This window comes from Gobius niger, assembly GCF_951799975.1.
Source record: "Gobius niger genome assembly, chromosome: 10".
Lineage (NCBI taxonomy): Eukaryota > Metazoa > Chordata > Actinopteri > Gobiiformes > Gobiidae > Gobius > Gobius niger.
In genome coordinates, this window is record NC_136861.1 from 10,044,375 (window position 1) to 10,059,690 (window position 15,316).

The 15,316-nt window shown below is 39.4% G+C and overlaps 4 protein-coding genes across 4 annotated transcripts in view; 2 read left to right on the forward strand and 2 right to left on the reverse strand.

Moving 5' to 3' along the window:
- Positions 1-5,781, reverse strand: part of LOC306969038 (uncharacterized protein) — a 47,810-nt gene extending 42,029 nt beyond the window's left edge. Inside the window, exons 1-2 of the mRNA XM_079564649.1 lie at positions 5,697-5,781; positions 2,965-3,098 (exon numbers count right to left, since the gene is read on the reverse strand). The gene's annotated coding sequence lies outside the window, so the exon portion shown is untranslated. The remainder of the gene's footprint in view (positions 1-2,964; positions 3,099-5,696) is intronic.
- Positions 1-15,316, forward strand: part of LOC306968995 (C-reactive protein-like) — a 289,059-nt gene that overhangs the window by 133,274 nt on the left and 140,469 nt on the right. The gene's annotated exons all lie outside the window — the stretch shown is intronic.
- hoatz (HOATZ cilia and flagella associated protein) lies at positions 5,546-6,119 on the forward strand (the record flags this gene model as incomplete). The annotated part of the gene is made up of 1 exon (XM_079564796.1): positions 5,546-6,119. The coding sequence occupies exon 1, from the start codon at positions 5,616-5,618 to the stop codon at positions 6,117-6,119; it is 504 nt and encodes a 167-aa protein (XP_079420922.1). The 5' UTR covers positions 5,546-5,615.
- The window catches only part of hsd3b7 (hydroxy-delta-5-steroid dehydrogenase, 3 beta- and steroid delta-isomerase), a 32,968-nt gene continuing 32,291 nt past the window's right edge, over positions 14,640-15,316 (reverse strand). Inside the window, exon 6 of the mRNA XM_079564552.1 lies at positions 14,640-15,083. Within this exon, the coding sequence (XP_079420678.1) occupies positions 14,671-15,083 (413 nt within the window). The 3' untranslated portion in view covers positions 14,640-14,670. The remainder of the gene's footprint in view (positions 15,084-15,316) is intronic.

The window sequence follows — 15,316 nt, forward strand, 5'->3', positions numbered from 1 at the left end:
TTTGTTTATTTTTTGGGTAATTTTGTAACTTTGCTGAGGGCGTATGGTTCCCAGTGGTTCCCAACGTGGGGTCCGGGGCCCCCTGAGGGGCCTCAGAGGCACTGCAGGGGGGCCACCAAAGGTTGTCAACAAAACAAGTATGTTGGGGGAATAAAAGAAAATGAAAAGGAAATGTACATTCATTTGCTGGATTATACTACTTTAAACCAGAGTTTAGCCTACACTCATTGCTAAATGTGTCTTTTTATGTAATTTTGGCTTTGAATAGAGTAAATATATTATCATTGTATTTTTGGGTCAATAAGGAGGCCGCGATGTCCCTGATTTTGGGAAAGGCTTGCTTATGCTATAAACGTTTTGGCCAAGTCACCTTTATAAATGATCTAATAAATCAGAATATGATCAAATAAAACATCACAGGGTCTTATTATATAAAATCTAAACTCTGAATTTTCTACTAATGTGTTACATTTCAGCATGTGTTTAAAACTAATCTCAAATATCAACATGTCCAATGTTCATTAAAACAGTATTGTGCCTTCACACATGAAAATAAATACATATACAATTGTACCAGGGAGGACATGCAAACAATCCACTCAAATCCACAACCTACAAACAACAACTACTTTTCCACATTAAGCTGAGACACTGCAGGTGAACAGAAAAAAATACTTAATTTCCATAATATAATATAAATATGCAACAATGCAAGAATTTGAATAATGGATAGAGCCAGGTTTAAATTTGTGGGTTCATTTTGTTGACATGTTGATATAATTGGATATCTTATTTAGTCTTTGAGTAAACTAGCAATTTCTAGATGTAATATGTTTTTAAAAACGCTTTGTTTTTGGGAGGGTCAAAGCATGAAAAGTAAAGAAAATTAGGACAGTAAGATCTGGCAAAAAACATCTAAATCGTGAACAAGACTAGTAGATGCTGTGCCATTATTTGTAACTTCAATGTAATCACAATGTAAAAAAAAAAGGCCAAAAAAAAAGGAATGGGATGGATGTTCAAGTGACAATTTCACATAGTAATTGATGGACAAACGCTGAGGTCGTGCAATAATACAACACCTTCTTGAGTAGATGAGGTGAAGGTTGACTTTCAAAGAAACTCAAATTTGAAGAAATAAAAATGACTTTGCAGTGTCTCCTCTAGACGTAGCATTTAGTGAGAAACAATAATAATGTCATTTTAGAAGCTCCTCAACTTGTGACCAATGAAGCGTGAGTGAATTAGCCTTTTCCCAGCTCTTGTACATTACGTAGCACCGCGGCGTCAGATATCACCATCATGTTAATAGCGTAATTTCCCTACATTTCCATCGAGCCTCTTGCTGTCTCTTACCTGTCCCTGAACGCATCATAAAACAGTAAAAGCAGCACGCAGAAGATGAAAATAAGCGCCGAGATAACGGCTCCACAAAGCTGCTCCTCGCTCGCTGCAATGCCCATGTTTGGAGAACCCGAGCGCTCCTGAATGCACCACGAATCCACGCTCCAAAAGAGTTTTTTCAGGGCCATAATGAGTCGGTGCCGCTGCCTTAAAAGGAGCAGCGCATGTGTCCAGCGGAGCCTAGAGTTTACACCCAAACAGTGGCAGGGCAGAGGGGCAGGAGTGGCACGAAACTCACTCAAAAACAGCACATTAGTCAAATCAGGTTCAGAATTAGGGATGCACGATGCAATCAATAAAAACAATATTCGATAGGGGTCTGAAATATTGACTCATTTATCCAGCTTAGTTCAACGCCTAATAAAATCTAAATAACAACGAACATTTTGTCAATTCCTTTAAAAATACTATACTGGTATTTGTAAAAAGTGGTGCGTGACTTTGGGCCATTATGGGGAGGATTGAATAGGAAAGATTTTAGTCCTGATATCAATAAAATTCTCCCTGATATGATAAATCGTCACAATGGAAGTAATTTCAGTGGTGACAGAACCATTAAGTGTTGATCTCTTTATCAACCGAGCAACTTGATTCTATTTACGTTGCCAAAAAAAAGGGAGATTAAAAATTGTATAGGAAGTAATAAATGAAAGTGCCAATATTTCAAGTGAGGCACCATTTAAAAACATCCCATTATGCCAATTTAGAAACTAAAGGCTTGGACGAATGGTCGGTACCTTCTACATAAGTGCTATCTAAAATAGAGGCAAATTCTACATACATTTTCATATTTCACTGAAGGCACAAAGGCGCTTTGAATAAGGGCATTAATCTGATTGAATTTGTCACACAAGGCATTGACGCATGGCTGAATACATTTGTGTATTGAATATTTGCCAGCATATTCAATACAATTAAAGGTAAATAAGTGTTACTAACCCTAACCCCTAATCCTGCTTAACCATTGTTTAGAGCTATAGCTTTCCAAGTTTGCCTTTCACATTACACGTATTGTAAACAATGAATTGCTTTCCTTGGTACTAGTTACAAAAGCACTGGAAAATATCTGGGTCTAAGTTCTAAGCATATTATTACAATTTTAACTGAATAAATGGGGGAGCAATAACGGTTTGTATCCTGTAAAATAATCCTGGCACAAAGTCACTTTGAATAAGGCATTAATCTGATTGGATTTGTCACAGAAGGCATCAATGCATGGCTATACACTTGGGTAGTGAATATTCCTTGGCATTTTAAACATTTTTATTAGATAACACGCCAAGAACATGCTTAATTTGCCAGTATTCAATAATAGAGTAAATGAGGCTTACTGTGTTGATATTGTTTGGAGTTATAGCTTTTCATGTTTGCCTTTCACATTACACGTATTGCAAACATTGTATTGCTTTCCTTGGTACTAGTTACAAAAGCACAGGAAAATATCTGGGTTGAAGTTATAAGCATATTAGTACAGTTGTAACTGAATACAGGGAGAACAAGAGCGGTTTGCATCCTGTTGAAAACGATAAAACACAAAGTCCTGATAATACTAGTACTTACAGTGCTGTAGACGTGTCCTCAGAGTTGGATGGGCAGAGAGCAGTTCAGAGCAGGTGAATGGAGCGCTGACTGATGTGGCAGAGGACATCTCCACCAGTGGGAGGGAAAAAACACAGGAACTGCCCATCGCTGACCTGCAGATCAGACCCAAAAAGGATGTATCCATTTTAACCATTTACTGCAGGAGCCTGGGAGTTAAATAACATGCTACTATTTACATTAGACACAATCTACAGAACAGTTTATCTTTATGTTGCTAACTTGTGCTGTGAACTACCAACTAGAATTTCATCAAAGGTTTTTACAGGTAGCAGGAAAGTCAAATATGATATTTTTTCAATACCCTTTAAACATTATAGTCCTATTTTCATAGCTACAAACACAAAAATGTACTCCATTTGCAAACATTCCATCAGAAGAAAGAGAGGAAATTTTGATATTCAAAGCAAATTATAGGAACAAAGTGTTTATAATTTCAGCCAATTCAACCTGGATAGACTCAAACAGACAAAAGCAGCAATTAGGAAGATTTATTGACATGTATATGAGTTTTGGTGATCAGATCCCGGCGGTAGATATCGATGTATGAAAGTCAGTACGGATAAACAGCTTGGAGTTAGGGATGTCTCCCCCCGGAGCCTGGACACTGGTGGTGGTATAGGAGACCCGTGAAGATGCAGCAGGTAGAAGCTGTGGACGGAAGAGGCGGAGATGGGGCGGAGGTAGGTCGCAGCACAGCTGGGAAGCGAACGAAACACGACTGCTGGGGGTTAAAAGCAGGACCGAGGGCGATGATCGGCTGCTACGGAGGTGCGGCTCTTACGCTGATGGGCTGAGGTGGAGGTGTGGCCCTCTCGGAAGCGATCACTGGCTGGCGGTAGGTGATGCTGAAATTAGTCTACCAGGTTGAATTAAGGCCTAGGCCGGAGCTGCAGCCGAGAGTGTTTTAAACTGTAATTTTTGTAGTCGCTTGAAACTAAATGGCCACAAAGCTTGACCGATAGCATTATTTTCTAAGGAAATTGAATTCAATGCCAGTTGGACTCCAAATGAATGCTTGTTAATGACGTTTAAAGCTTGGCACAATTCATTTAATGACATTTAAGGTTTTTACTTTCAAGGTATATAGTGTCACATCGCTGAGCATTATGGGATTAGCAGCAATAGAGTTCGGGAAATTCCACAGTTACCATGAAGATCCGCCATCTATGCAGCTGTTAGCCTACATTTCCATAGACTAACATTAGCTAAAAACTGTATAAAAAGTGGAGAAAAAAAACTGTGAACAACTCCGTTAGCTGCTGGTAAATACATAACACTGTGGTGTCCAAGTGTTTTAATGTGAACAATAACTCCAGTATTTTACCTTTTAAAATCTCCATTAGTTTACAATAGAGTTCGGGAATGTGATGTCACATCGCTAAACATTATGGGATTAGCAGCAATTGTAAACTAATGGAGATTTTAAAAGTTAAAATACTGGAGTTATTGTTCACATTAAAACACTTGGACACCACAGTGTGTTAGATGTATTTACCAGCAGTAACTCAGCAGCTCATGGAGTTGTTCCATGGCTTTTTTCTCCACTGTTTTTAGCTTATGCTAGTCAATGGAAATCAATCAATCAATCAATCAAAACTTTATTTATAAAGCGCTTTTCATACAAGGTTGTAACACAAAGTGCTTTACAGATTAAAAGCAGTTCCCACCCACCCAACCACCCACTCTTCCAAACAGACAACACTGCTCTCCCCACCCCCCTCCCCATAGCCACACACACACACGCAGGCACACACGCACACACACACACACACACACACACACACACACACACACACACACACACACACACACACACACACACACACACACACACACACACACACGATGAGGTAATGGACGTAGTGCTGAGTCTGGGTACAGATGAACCAGGTAAGGAAATGCCATCAAAGGAGCCGTCTGCACCGGGAGCGGTACAGCAGCCACAGCCACAGGGCACCACCACCGGACACCCAGCGGAGGTGCAGCAGAAGCACCTCGATCCGGGCACCCAGAGGACAGTGCCCACACAGCCACAGCCGACCACCGCTCCCGGGGCAGAGGGCTCCCTCAGAGGAAACACTGGAAATTCTAAAAATGCAGAACTGCAATATGCAAATAATAACATTAGAATAATAAAAACATATATATAAATGTATGCTAACAGCTGCAAAGATGGCGGATCTCCATGGCAACTCGATTAAATTAACCACACCACGGGTATGCAAATTTTATATCTAAACTGAAACAGAACAAATTGAATGACAAGTCAATGAATAATATTGCAGATTTGCCACTCAATTTGCTGCTGTTGCGATGGTAGGATGCTAGCTGCCACGTTGATGCTGTTGCTATGTTGTATCTTTATGACGTCACATCTATTCAAAATGTGTGGTTTATCCTATTGGAATATAAAAAAGAATATTCAGTCAACAAACTTAAAAAATGTTCATTTATTTTGTGCTAAATAAATAAAAGCGAGCGCCATCACTTGTCGTTGCTTCCCGTAGCTCTGGTTTCCATGACTACAGCCTCCAACAAAAAGCAGCACCTGTAGCTTTTAGCATTAGCACAACTTTAGCAACTTTCTCCACAACGCTTCGACAGACAACATGAATAACATTCCTACATTTACAAGCCAAATATCGGCGCGCAGTGGGAGCCTGGAGGAGCTGGCGGACGTGGAGAAGTACCTGACCGTGTTCGAGGGCTCTTCCCGGGAGGACGTGTCGCACGCCCGGCAGCTGTGGAGCTCGCTGTCGCTGCTCCCGCCGCAGGAGTCCCGGCTGGTCTCGGGCGACATCCACCAGAGGCTCCCCGTGTCCCGGCCCCAGCAGCAGCAGAAGGGCAGCGTGTCCGTGCCCGAGCCCCTCAGCCTGGTCACCGCGCGGGAGCAGGAGCGGCGGGACGAGCGGCGGAGGTACGAGGCCATGGCGGAGAATCGGAAGGGGATCCTGGGTTTACTGGGGAAGCAGCGGGAGCAGAGGATCCAGAAGGAGATGCTGTCCCTCGCATTCAAACCGAAACTAAAACAAGACCTGGAGGTGACGGGGAAGAGCCAGGACAGAGACGAGGAGTGTGAGAGCGACAGGGAGTTGGTCCAACAACTGCAATGAACTTATTAAGAGTTTTATCAGATTCTAATTAACACCTGGAGTTAATTAATAAACTAACTCTGTCGCCATACTGGATGAAAATGCGTAATTACGTCTATGGATCAAAGGTCATCATTGCTCATTTAAAGTAATTTCACCAAATAATGGACTTTTATTCTGTACTTTCATGTAGCCTTGCCTGTATGACTTTATCTTTCGTTTATTTTGAAAGGCACATGAGATCTGCCATGTAAAACTGAGCATATGACGTGGGCTTGGTTTTTATTTTATTTTTTTGTTTAACTGTTACAACCAGTGGCGGACTGGGACTGAAAAACAGCCCTGGACTCTGACCAGCCTGGCCCAAGTTAGCGTAATTGTGCACTTCTACAAATACATATTTTAACCTCTAACCACCCGCTTTAAGCCGAGTGCATTTTCCCCAGGTCGGCTTTTATTTTTTTTACTGGCATCATCAGCAAAAAGAACGGGAAAGGTGGTCATAGAAACAGAAGCAAAATCATTAATATAAATAATAAATAATAATGGTCCCAAAATTGAACCTTGTGGTAGGGCTGTGCAATTAATCGAAATTCGATTACGATTTCGATTACAACAGTAAACGATTACAAAATTAGCATAATCGCTTTTTCTAATTTTCTAATTTTTGGATTTTTGTCTTTTTTCTGCTGGATTTTTGTAATTTTTTTGATGGATTTTTGTCTTTTTTTATGGATTTTTGTCACTTTTTTGCTGGATTTTTGTCTTTTTTTATGGATTTTTGTCACTTTTTTGCTGGATTTTTGTCATTTTTTTTGCTGGATTTTTGTCTTTTTTTATGGATTATTGTCACTTTTTTGCTGGATTTTTGTCTTTTTTTGCTGGATTTTTGTCACTTTTTTGATGGATTTTTTTAAAGGCAACAAATAATCGTTTGAATAATCGTGATTTCAATTATGACAAAAATAATCGTGATTATTATTTTTTCAATAATCGAGCAGCCCTACCTTGTGGTACACCATACTCCACGGAATTCCTTTTAGATTCACATTGTTTTTATACTGGGCTTTACCCAAATGTAAAAGCTTCTCGACTGGAGATCAACAATGTAACGCCTCATTTGAAAGCTAAGACCTACAAAAGTGATGGAAACTTTTTGTCAAGTCATTTTTGTCATATTTTTGTTGTTTTTTTTCCATTATTTTTTCTATCATTTTATGTTGTGTTTTCATCACGTTTTTGTCACTTTTTTGTTGCTTTTCCAGCACAGTTTTGTTTTTGTTTTCATCCTCTTATTCTCGCTATTTTGATGCTTTTCTTTTTAGTTTTTAGATCTGGGTAAAGCTCGGTTGAGGCGGGACCGGTGGCCCTTCTGTGCTCTTCCAGAATGGACATATGGCCAGTCCGCCCCTGGTTACAACCCACCCCGGTAGTGGTGTGGGTTGTAACAAAGGACCACCATGTATTTGACATAACTCACGAGGTCTGTGATTTTCTTGCAGAGGTTTGAATTGGGGCCATGTGTAGTTAATAAATGAGGATATGTTGTATGAAAGTTTGAGAACTCTAGCTTATAAGGTGTTGCAACCATACCCGCATGACACGTGCTCTTACCAAAATGACAATGGGTACAATGTGTGACAGTGGCTCAGTTGGTAGAGCAGGGAGAGAGATTCAAAGGTTCAAATCCCGGCTCCCACTGATTCAGATTGTCGTTTTGTCCTTGGGCAAAACACATCACCCACCTTGCCTATGTATGAGTGTAGTGTGAGTGGTCGAAGTGCATGATTGGCTGCCACACTTCTGTCAGTCGACCCTAGGGCAGCTGTGGCTACAATCCTAGCTTACCTGCACCGAGTATGGAGTGAATGAATAGTGACGTGTGTTGCACTTTGAGAAACTCGTAACACGCTTTACGTCTGACCTCAGGAAGAACTTTGTGACCTCAACTGTCATTCAGCGTTACTTCCTCTAAAGCAGTAGGACTATAACATATTACTTGCACAAAGTATGGGAATATATTAGCCATTGCAATAGGGCTGAAACAACTAATCGATTAATCAACAACTAACCAATTATTGAAATAGTTGTCAACTATTTTAGTAATCGATTAATCGTTTTCTAGTAAACACAGACTTAAAAAGAGCAAAAATTACGTGAACATTTTTTATTTTTGATGGAAACCTACTTTGTTTTTCAAGTTGGGGTCTGTAGAGTTTTGTACATTGAAAATTTCATAGATATCTGTGTGTCTCATCCAATTAATAAAGCAGAGCTGGCACTACAAAAACACTTTACAACACAGTTAAGTTTACTCCATCAACATGTCCGCAAGAGATGCCACTTTAGCTTTATGTGATTAAAAATAAATGAAAAAATACAATTTTCATACACCATTCACAGCCAAGCGATTAATCGATTAATCGCAAAAATATACCAAAATAATTGTTAGTTGCAGCCCTACATTGCAATTCAAGTAACTCGAGTAACAAGAGCATTTAAATGCATGAACAAAAAAATGCCAAACTTCCCCCAATAAAATGCACCACCATTTCAAGTTGGACACTGGTGTATAAGTTCTGCAGTTGCATCTAGCCATTGTCCTCAAAACAAAACACAGGAGAATGGGGATAATGAAGGAAAAGGAAATTTCTGACTGCACCTTTGTGCAGTGGCTTTATTACTATTTTCAGTTTATATTTTGCCAACAGTAACTCAACAGGCAAAGAAACAACACATGATGTTGGTTTCTGTAACTCCACTCACAGCCCATACTGAAAAGCCCTGCACTGAACTGTATCAAAATATGGAAACTTTGACATTTGAACTGTTTCTTTTGCATCTGCTAAGTTTATTTAGAATATCTATTTTTAACAGTGCACATTAATTAACACGTCAAAATATAGTAAGTTAGACAATAGCACATTTTCTAACAGTCACAAATCACTATCACACAATAAAACAGTTAGTACACACATAAATCAAATCAACTCATCATGGTTGGTTGCCTGATCCTCACCAATGACCTTAGAACGACCTTAAACTGCGCAGAAATGCTGTGTAAAATCTCTGGGATCACATGTACCATCGCTTACACAAAAAATATTGTTGATATGGAATAAAATAATAAGGCAATAAACATGGCAGCGGTGCGTGAACTGGATTATATCGAGTGCAGTGAAGCCTTAGGGGAGACTTAAATCTTTCAAAGTGTCCAGTGGAAGAAGCTCGGCCATAATAGGGCACGACCCACCGGACCAGACCGCTGTTTACTTTAACAAATTTGGTGAATGTTCTCGAAGCGGCCTCGAGCGGCTCATCTCTGACTCTTAAGACTCTTGATTATCTCCTTCTCATCCAAACATGCTGGACAAGGCACAGACAGTGATATTTTTGTAGTGGGTTAATAAAGCATTTGGAAGAGGCCCTTATCTATTTAAACCTCGTGTTCGGGCAAAGCAAAGCAGCAACATCTCCTTTTAGATGAGTGAGGCAGGGGCGGACTGGCCATATGTCCATTCTGGAAGAGCACAGAAGGGCCACTGGCTCTAGGGCCCCCGGTCTGGCCTCTGACTTTACCTTACCCAAGCTTTACCCAAATCTAAAAGCTTAACCTCTTCACTCCCGCCTGAACCGAGAGGATCTTTTTCCTCACGTCAGATTTTTTTTTCCATCATTTTTTTGTTGGGTATTCAACTCATTTTTGCAACTCATTTTTTTGGTCACTTTTTTGTCACATTTTCATAATTGTTTTCATCTAATTTTTGTCATTTTTTGGTCAAATGTTTATCAAATTTTTGTCATTTTTTTCTTATTTTTGTGACATTTTTGCCACTTTTTCATCAATTTTTAGTCACTTTTTTGTCACATTTTCATAATTGTTTTCATCTAATTTTTGTCATTTTTTGGTCAAATGTTTATCAAATTTTTGTCATTTTTTTCTCATTTTTGTGACATTTTTGCCACTTTTTCATCAATTTTTCGTCACTTTTTTGTCACATTTTCATAATTGTTTTCGTCTAATTTTTGTCATTTTTTGGTCAAATGTTTATCAAATTTTTGTCACATTTTTGTCATTTTTTTGTCACTTGTTTGTCACTTTTTTGTCCTTTTTTTCTCTCATTTTTGTGACATTTTTGCCACTTTTTCATAAATTTTTCGTCCCTTTTTTGTCAAACTTTTCTCGCTTTTTTGTCACATTTTCATAATTGTTTTTGTCTAATTTTTGTCATTTTTTGGTCAAATGTTTATCAAATTTTTGTCATATTTTTGTCATTTTTTTGTCACTTTTTTGTCCTTTTTTTCCTCATTTTTGTGACATTTTTGCCACTTTTTTATCAATTTTTCGTCACTTTTTTGTTGAACTTTTCTCACTTTTTTGTCACATTTTCATAATTGTTTTCGTCTAATTTTTGTCATTTTTTGGTCAAATGTTTATCAAATTTTTGTCACATTTTTGTCATTTTTTTGTCACTTTTTTGTCCTTTTTTTTCCTAATTTTTGTGACATTTTTGCCACTTTTTTATCAATTTTTCGTCACTTTTTTGTTGAACTTTTCTCACTTTTTTGTCACATTTTCATAACTGTTTTCGTCTCAGTTTTGTCACTATTTTCACACCTTTTTTCCAGAAGCTTTTGGACAAGAGACAAAAACACAACGAAGAAGTGACAAAAAAGTGACGAAAACGCGGCAAAAAAGCCACAAAAAAGTAATGAAAAAGCAACAAAAACATGACAAAAATGCAGCGACAACGTGACAAAAACTTACCATCACTTTTCTAGATTATAACTTTCAAATGAGACGTTACAGTGTTGCTCTCCAGTCAAGAAGCTTTTAGATTCGGGTAAAGCCGGGGGGTAAGAGGTTCACATATGTATTTGTGGAAGTGTCACATTTACGCTAATTTGGGCCAGGCTGACCAGAGTCCAGGGCTGTTTTTCAGTCCCAGTCCGCCCCTGGAGTGAGGGGTCAGGAGTCAGACAGTCCCGCTCACACAAACACTTTCACACAATAAAAGACACAAACATAATATCAGTGCCAATACATCTAACCAGTGGTGGTCAAAGTACTTGATTTTATTACTTTAGTAAGCATACGGATACTACGGTCAAGTATTACTCCAATAAGGGAAAATAGTTGCTCTGTCAAAGTATTCAAAAAGTACAGAAGTATTCGTTGTACCAAATATTTCAGCATTCAAAGTAAAAAAGTAGAAGTGAATGCTGTGAATAATACCTTTGAGTCTCTAAATCATGAAGATGATGAAGTTTTGTTCAGCAACACAATGGGGAGAAATCTTATTGTTGTGAGTCATTTGTACCGACTTTACAGTTGCACAGTGCCACCTGCTGTCCAGAAGTGTGCATTACAGCTCTTAAATTGTGGCCAACTTACACTTTTAACTTTGTAGAAATGTAGTGGAGTAAGAAGTAATATATTTATCCTAAACATGTGGTGCAGTAAAAGTAATAATAAAAAGTGAAATAAAATACTACTCAAGCAAAGAACAGATCCTTCAAAACGCTACTTAACCCCAGAACACTATAGCCCGGAGGTTTGCACCCAGGCAAATACATTTATGTTTCATTATGATGGTTTATCTGAGTGTTTCTTAATCCGGAACACAGTTTTTCCTACAGGCACATGTTTGGGTGATTTTCATCCAGCGATAGTGATAGAAGGTAGGTGAGGGTTAAAGTATTTAATCAGGCAATCTTGCCCCTTTCAAGGTTGATATTCAGGTCTGCTACATTTATTTTGTGACTTCAACTACAGCTTTGCTCCTGTCGCAGAGTTCAGTGTCTCAGGCCTCACAGCAAGTGAGGAACACATAGTTATTTTATCAGCTGTTCATTTAAACCCATTCAAAATATGACACACTTTGTTTCTTTCTCCTGCGGCTGTTTGTGCCGAGAACACTGAGCTTCACCAGAGAAGTCTCACATATCCCAAAAACAAGTTTCCATCTTCATTATTTTATTTTTTAGGATTTTTTTGTTCCCAAATTCCTAATTTTCCAGCAATTTGGAGCATTTTTATGTGGACCTCTCTCATGCTTTACTTTCATTTTATTAGACATGACATGTTTTTACACACTCTGAGTGTTCCGGTTATTAGTTATTAAACATTCACCACTTTTAGTTCTTTCATGGCTAAAATCGTTGTTTGGTGCTTTTTTGTTGCCTGTTGTGTTTTTGTTGCTCTTTTGATGCTTTTTTTGGGTGCGTTTTCATCCTCATTTACAGCTCTTTTTCGTCTGATTTTGATGCTTTTACATGAAGCTTTTAGATCTGGGTAAACTGGAGAGAATGTGCTCAGTAAAGGAGGCTACAAACTCGATAATAACCGGGAAACTCGAGTGCATGTCAACACACTCACTAATATAAAAGATGTGTCATGTATTGTCATGTTTTGATAGATATTGATGACAAATACTTTTGATCGGGTGTGTTATCTCGGGTAAAAATCACCTGATAGTGATGTTGTTTTGAATTTGAGCGATAGTGTTCTAGGGTTAATGATGTTCTAGTCTTCTGAGGGCTTTTATGTGAACGATGACTCCAGGATTACAGCCAAACTCTCCATTGGTGTTTTAGGGACAGCGGCAGGAATTCCATGATCAGATCATTTGACAACAAAGTCTCAACATCCTGGCTCGAGGTCTGGAGATAAAGCCCAAGTTCAGTACATAACCTTAACCCTTACAATGACCAGACCCACAATGCACTTCTTTCTTCATTATTTTATTATACATTAGTTATGATTAAACATAAAATAAACATATACAGGATTAAACATTTAAGTCTGTGATAATAATTTAATAAAAATCTATAATAATTTATGTTTGTCACCAGACATTACGTTACAAAATTTGCAATTATTTTCTAAGCTTAATGACAGTGAAGTAAAACATTTCTCTAAGATAGTGAAATGATTTGTGAATTAAAAAAGGCACATATGAACAAGGCGGGGCTGTATTTCTCTTTCTCACCACTAGATGGAGCCACGAGTTGCAGAAAGGTCATGGTTTAAAAGCCAGAGTATGTTCCATCACCGCCACCACGTTCAGACTCATTGTTATGATGAAAGTTAAATAAAAGGTACTATGTGAGTGACTCGGCCCATAGTATTTGGTTTTACACATTTACAAAGAAACGTCTGCGTTACAAGATATGAGGTATAAGATTTATAACAGAAGTATTATTGCTTGACTGTATTTCATTTTTTTTCCCAAAGGTTTTGCACCAAGGCTTTGAACGTTACAGTCTTTGAATGTTCGGACCAACCTGTGAGAAACCATCAAATGTTTTATTTGGTCTAAGGTCCCAGATGTGACGCTCTGGTGGACTGTCGTTCAGACAAAACTGTGATATTTGGTCCAGGAAAAAAGAGGTGGTCTCAAACTCAGACCTATAGGTTAAATCCAGGACCACAACTGCCTTAAAGGGGCTAGATGCAAGTTAGTCATTTTATACTCACTACTGCCACCTCAGGTCTTATGCGCAACTGCAGCTTCTATATTAAGCTCGTGCATGACGGCACTTCAGACCCGAATTAACACCTTTCTGAGTGACAGTGCAGGATTTTAGGGGCAGTTGTGGTGAACAGGTCTGGGCTTCTACATACTAGGACATGGGTGGAACATGTATGGGGATAAAAATACTTAGTTTTAACATTTTTTTGCATTTTTTTCTCCCTTTAGAGAACTTTAGGGGCTGAGTAAAGTGAGCATGATATTAGTATAAAAGTGAGTGGGTGGGTGTGGGGGGGCTATATTTCATGGTTCGCCCAGGGGCCTATGGGGACGGTTAAGTCGGCCCTGTCCAGGACTGGTGGTCTAATCAAATGAACGCTGTCTACTTGTAGTATTATTATAATAACCACAATGTGTCTCTCATATACTTATATTCAATATTAGCATACACTACGTCCTGTATATTTGAGTGTGTGTGCGGGTGTGTGTGGGGAGCGGGTGAGGAGGGTAAATGTGTTTTAATTGTATCACTTCTTGTGGTGCTATGAAAACTGCATGCTGGGTTGACTCCAGGAAGAGTAGCTGTACTTATTACAGCGAATGGAGATCAAAATAAATACAAATACAAAGTGACAGGTGTTGGATCGTTCGGATTATCCAGCTTTTCCTTCATGGCGGCAGAGGGAACAGCAGCTGTCCTCGGGGGCACTGGTGATGTAAGACTTGCCGTAAAAACAAGCTGCTGCAGGTTAATACTGTTTGCATCACTGTTATATTGATCATATTAATGTCTCTGAGGAGCTGCAGATAGAAAAATAGACATTTCTTGTGCATTAATGACTCAATTGTCATGACAACGTGCATGAGTGAAACGTATGCTGCCAAACTTTAACCTATGACATATATATTTATCTTAATAAAATAAAAAAGTAGTTGTTCCCTTTTTGCAGCGCATCATATGGAATTAACGGCTATAACACTTGCTATGACACATGCTAATACTCGCATGATCTTTTTCAATCACCTCTTAACTACGGAGAACTCAATTCTGTTTGTTGACATTAACGAACAAATGTGCAATGATTTTCCAAACGCCGTCAAGCCCCTTTGCAGTGATTCTGCGCAAACGAGTCCACAAAGCGCTGCGTCCGGCTCCTGCACTGCTCCCAGCTGTACAGAGGCTCGTACTCAAAGTGCCTGTGGGCCTTGTCCGTGCCGACCGTGAACGACGTGCAGGCCACGGCCAGAGTGTAGCGGTTCAGCAGCGGCGTGTAGTTGCAGAACGGACGGAGGAGCCAGCGCAGCAAGTCGTTTATGAAAGCCATGAGCCAGAGGAGGAGCACGGGTATCCGGACTCGCCTGAAGTTGTGCGACGTGAAGAACTGCATGTTGAAGTTCTCGTAGCTCTTGTACGGAGAGTCGTCGTAGCAGAAGTAGGCCTCTCCCCCGAGGCGCTGGGGTTTGTCCCGGAGGGCGCGGGCGGCTAACACGTGCATCCAGGCCACGTTCCCTGTGCACAGAAACAACAAATACATGTCTCATTCATTACCGAGGATAACGTTCATTTGTGGGGCAGTCACAGCTTGACAATTTAGCGATTTATTTATCAAATTTATCAGACGCTGGCGTAAGTTGGTTAAGTTATTGGTAAGTTTTGTATAAGTTATGCGCACGCTGAAGCACGCTGGCATACGTCAAGAAATTTAGATTGACGTATGCCGGTGTGTGCTCATACGTCGACAT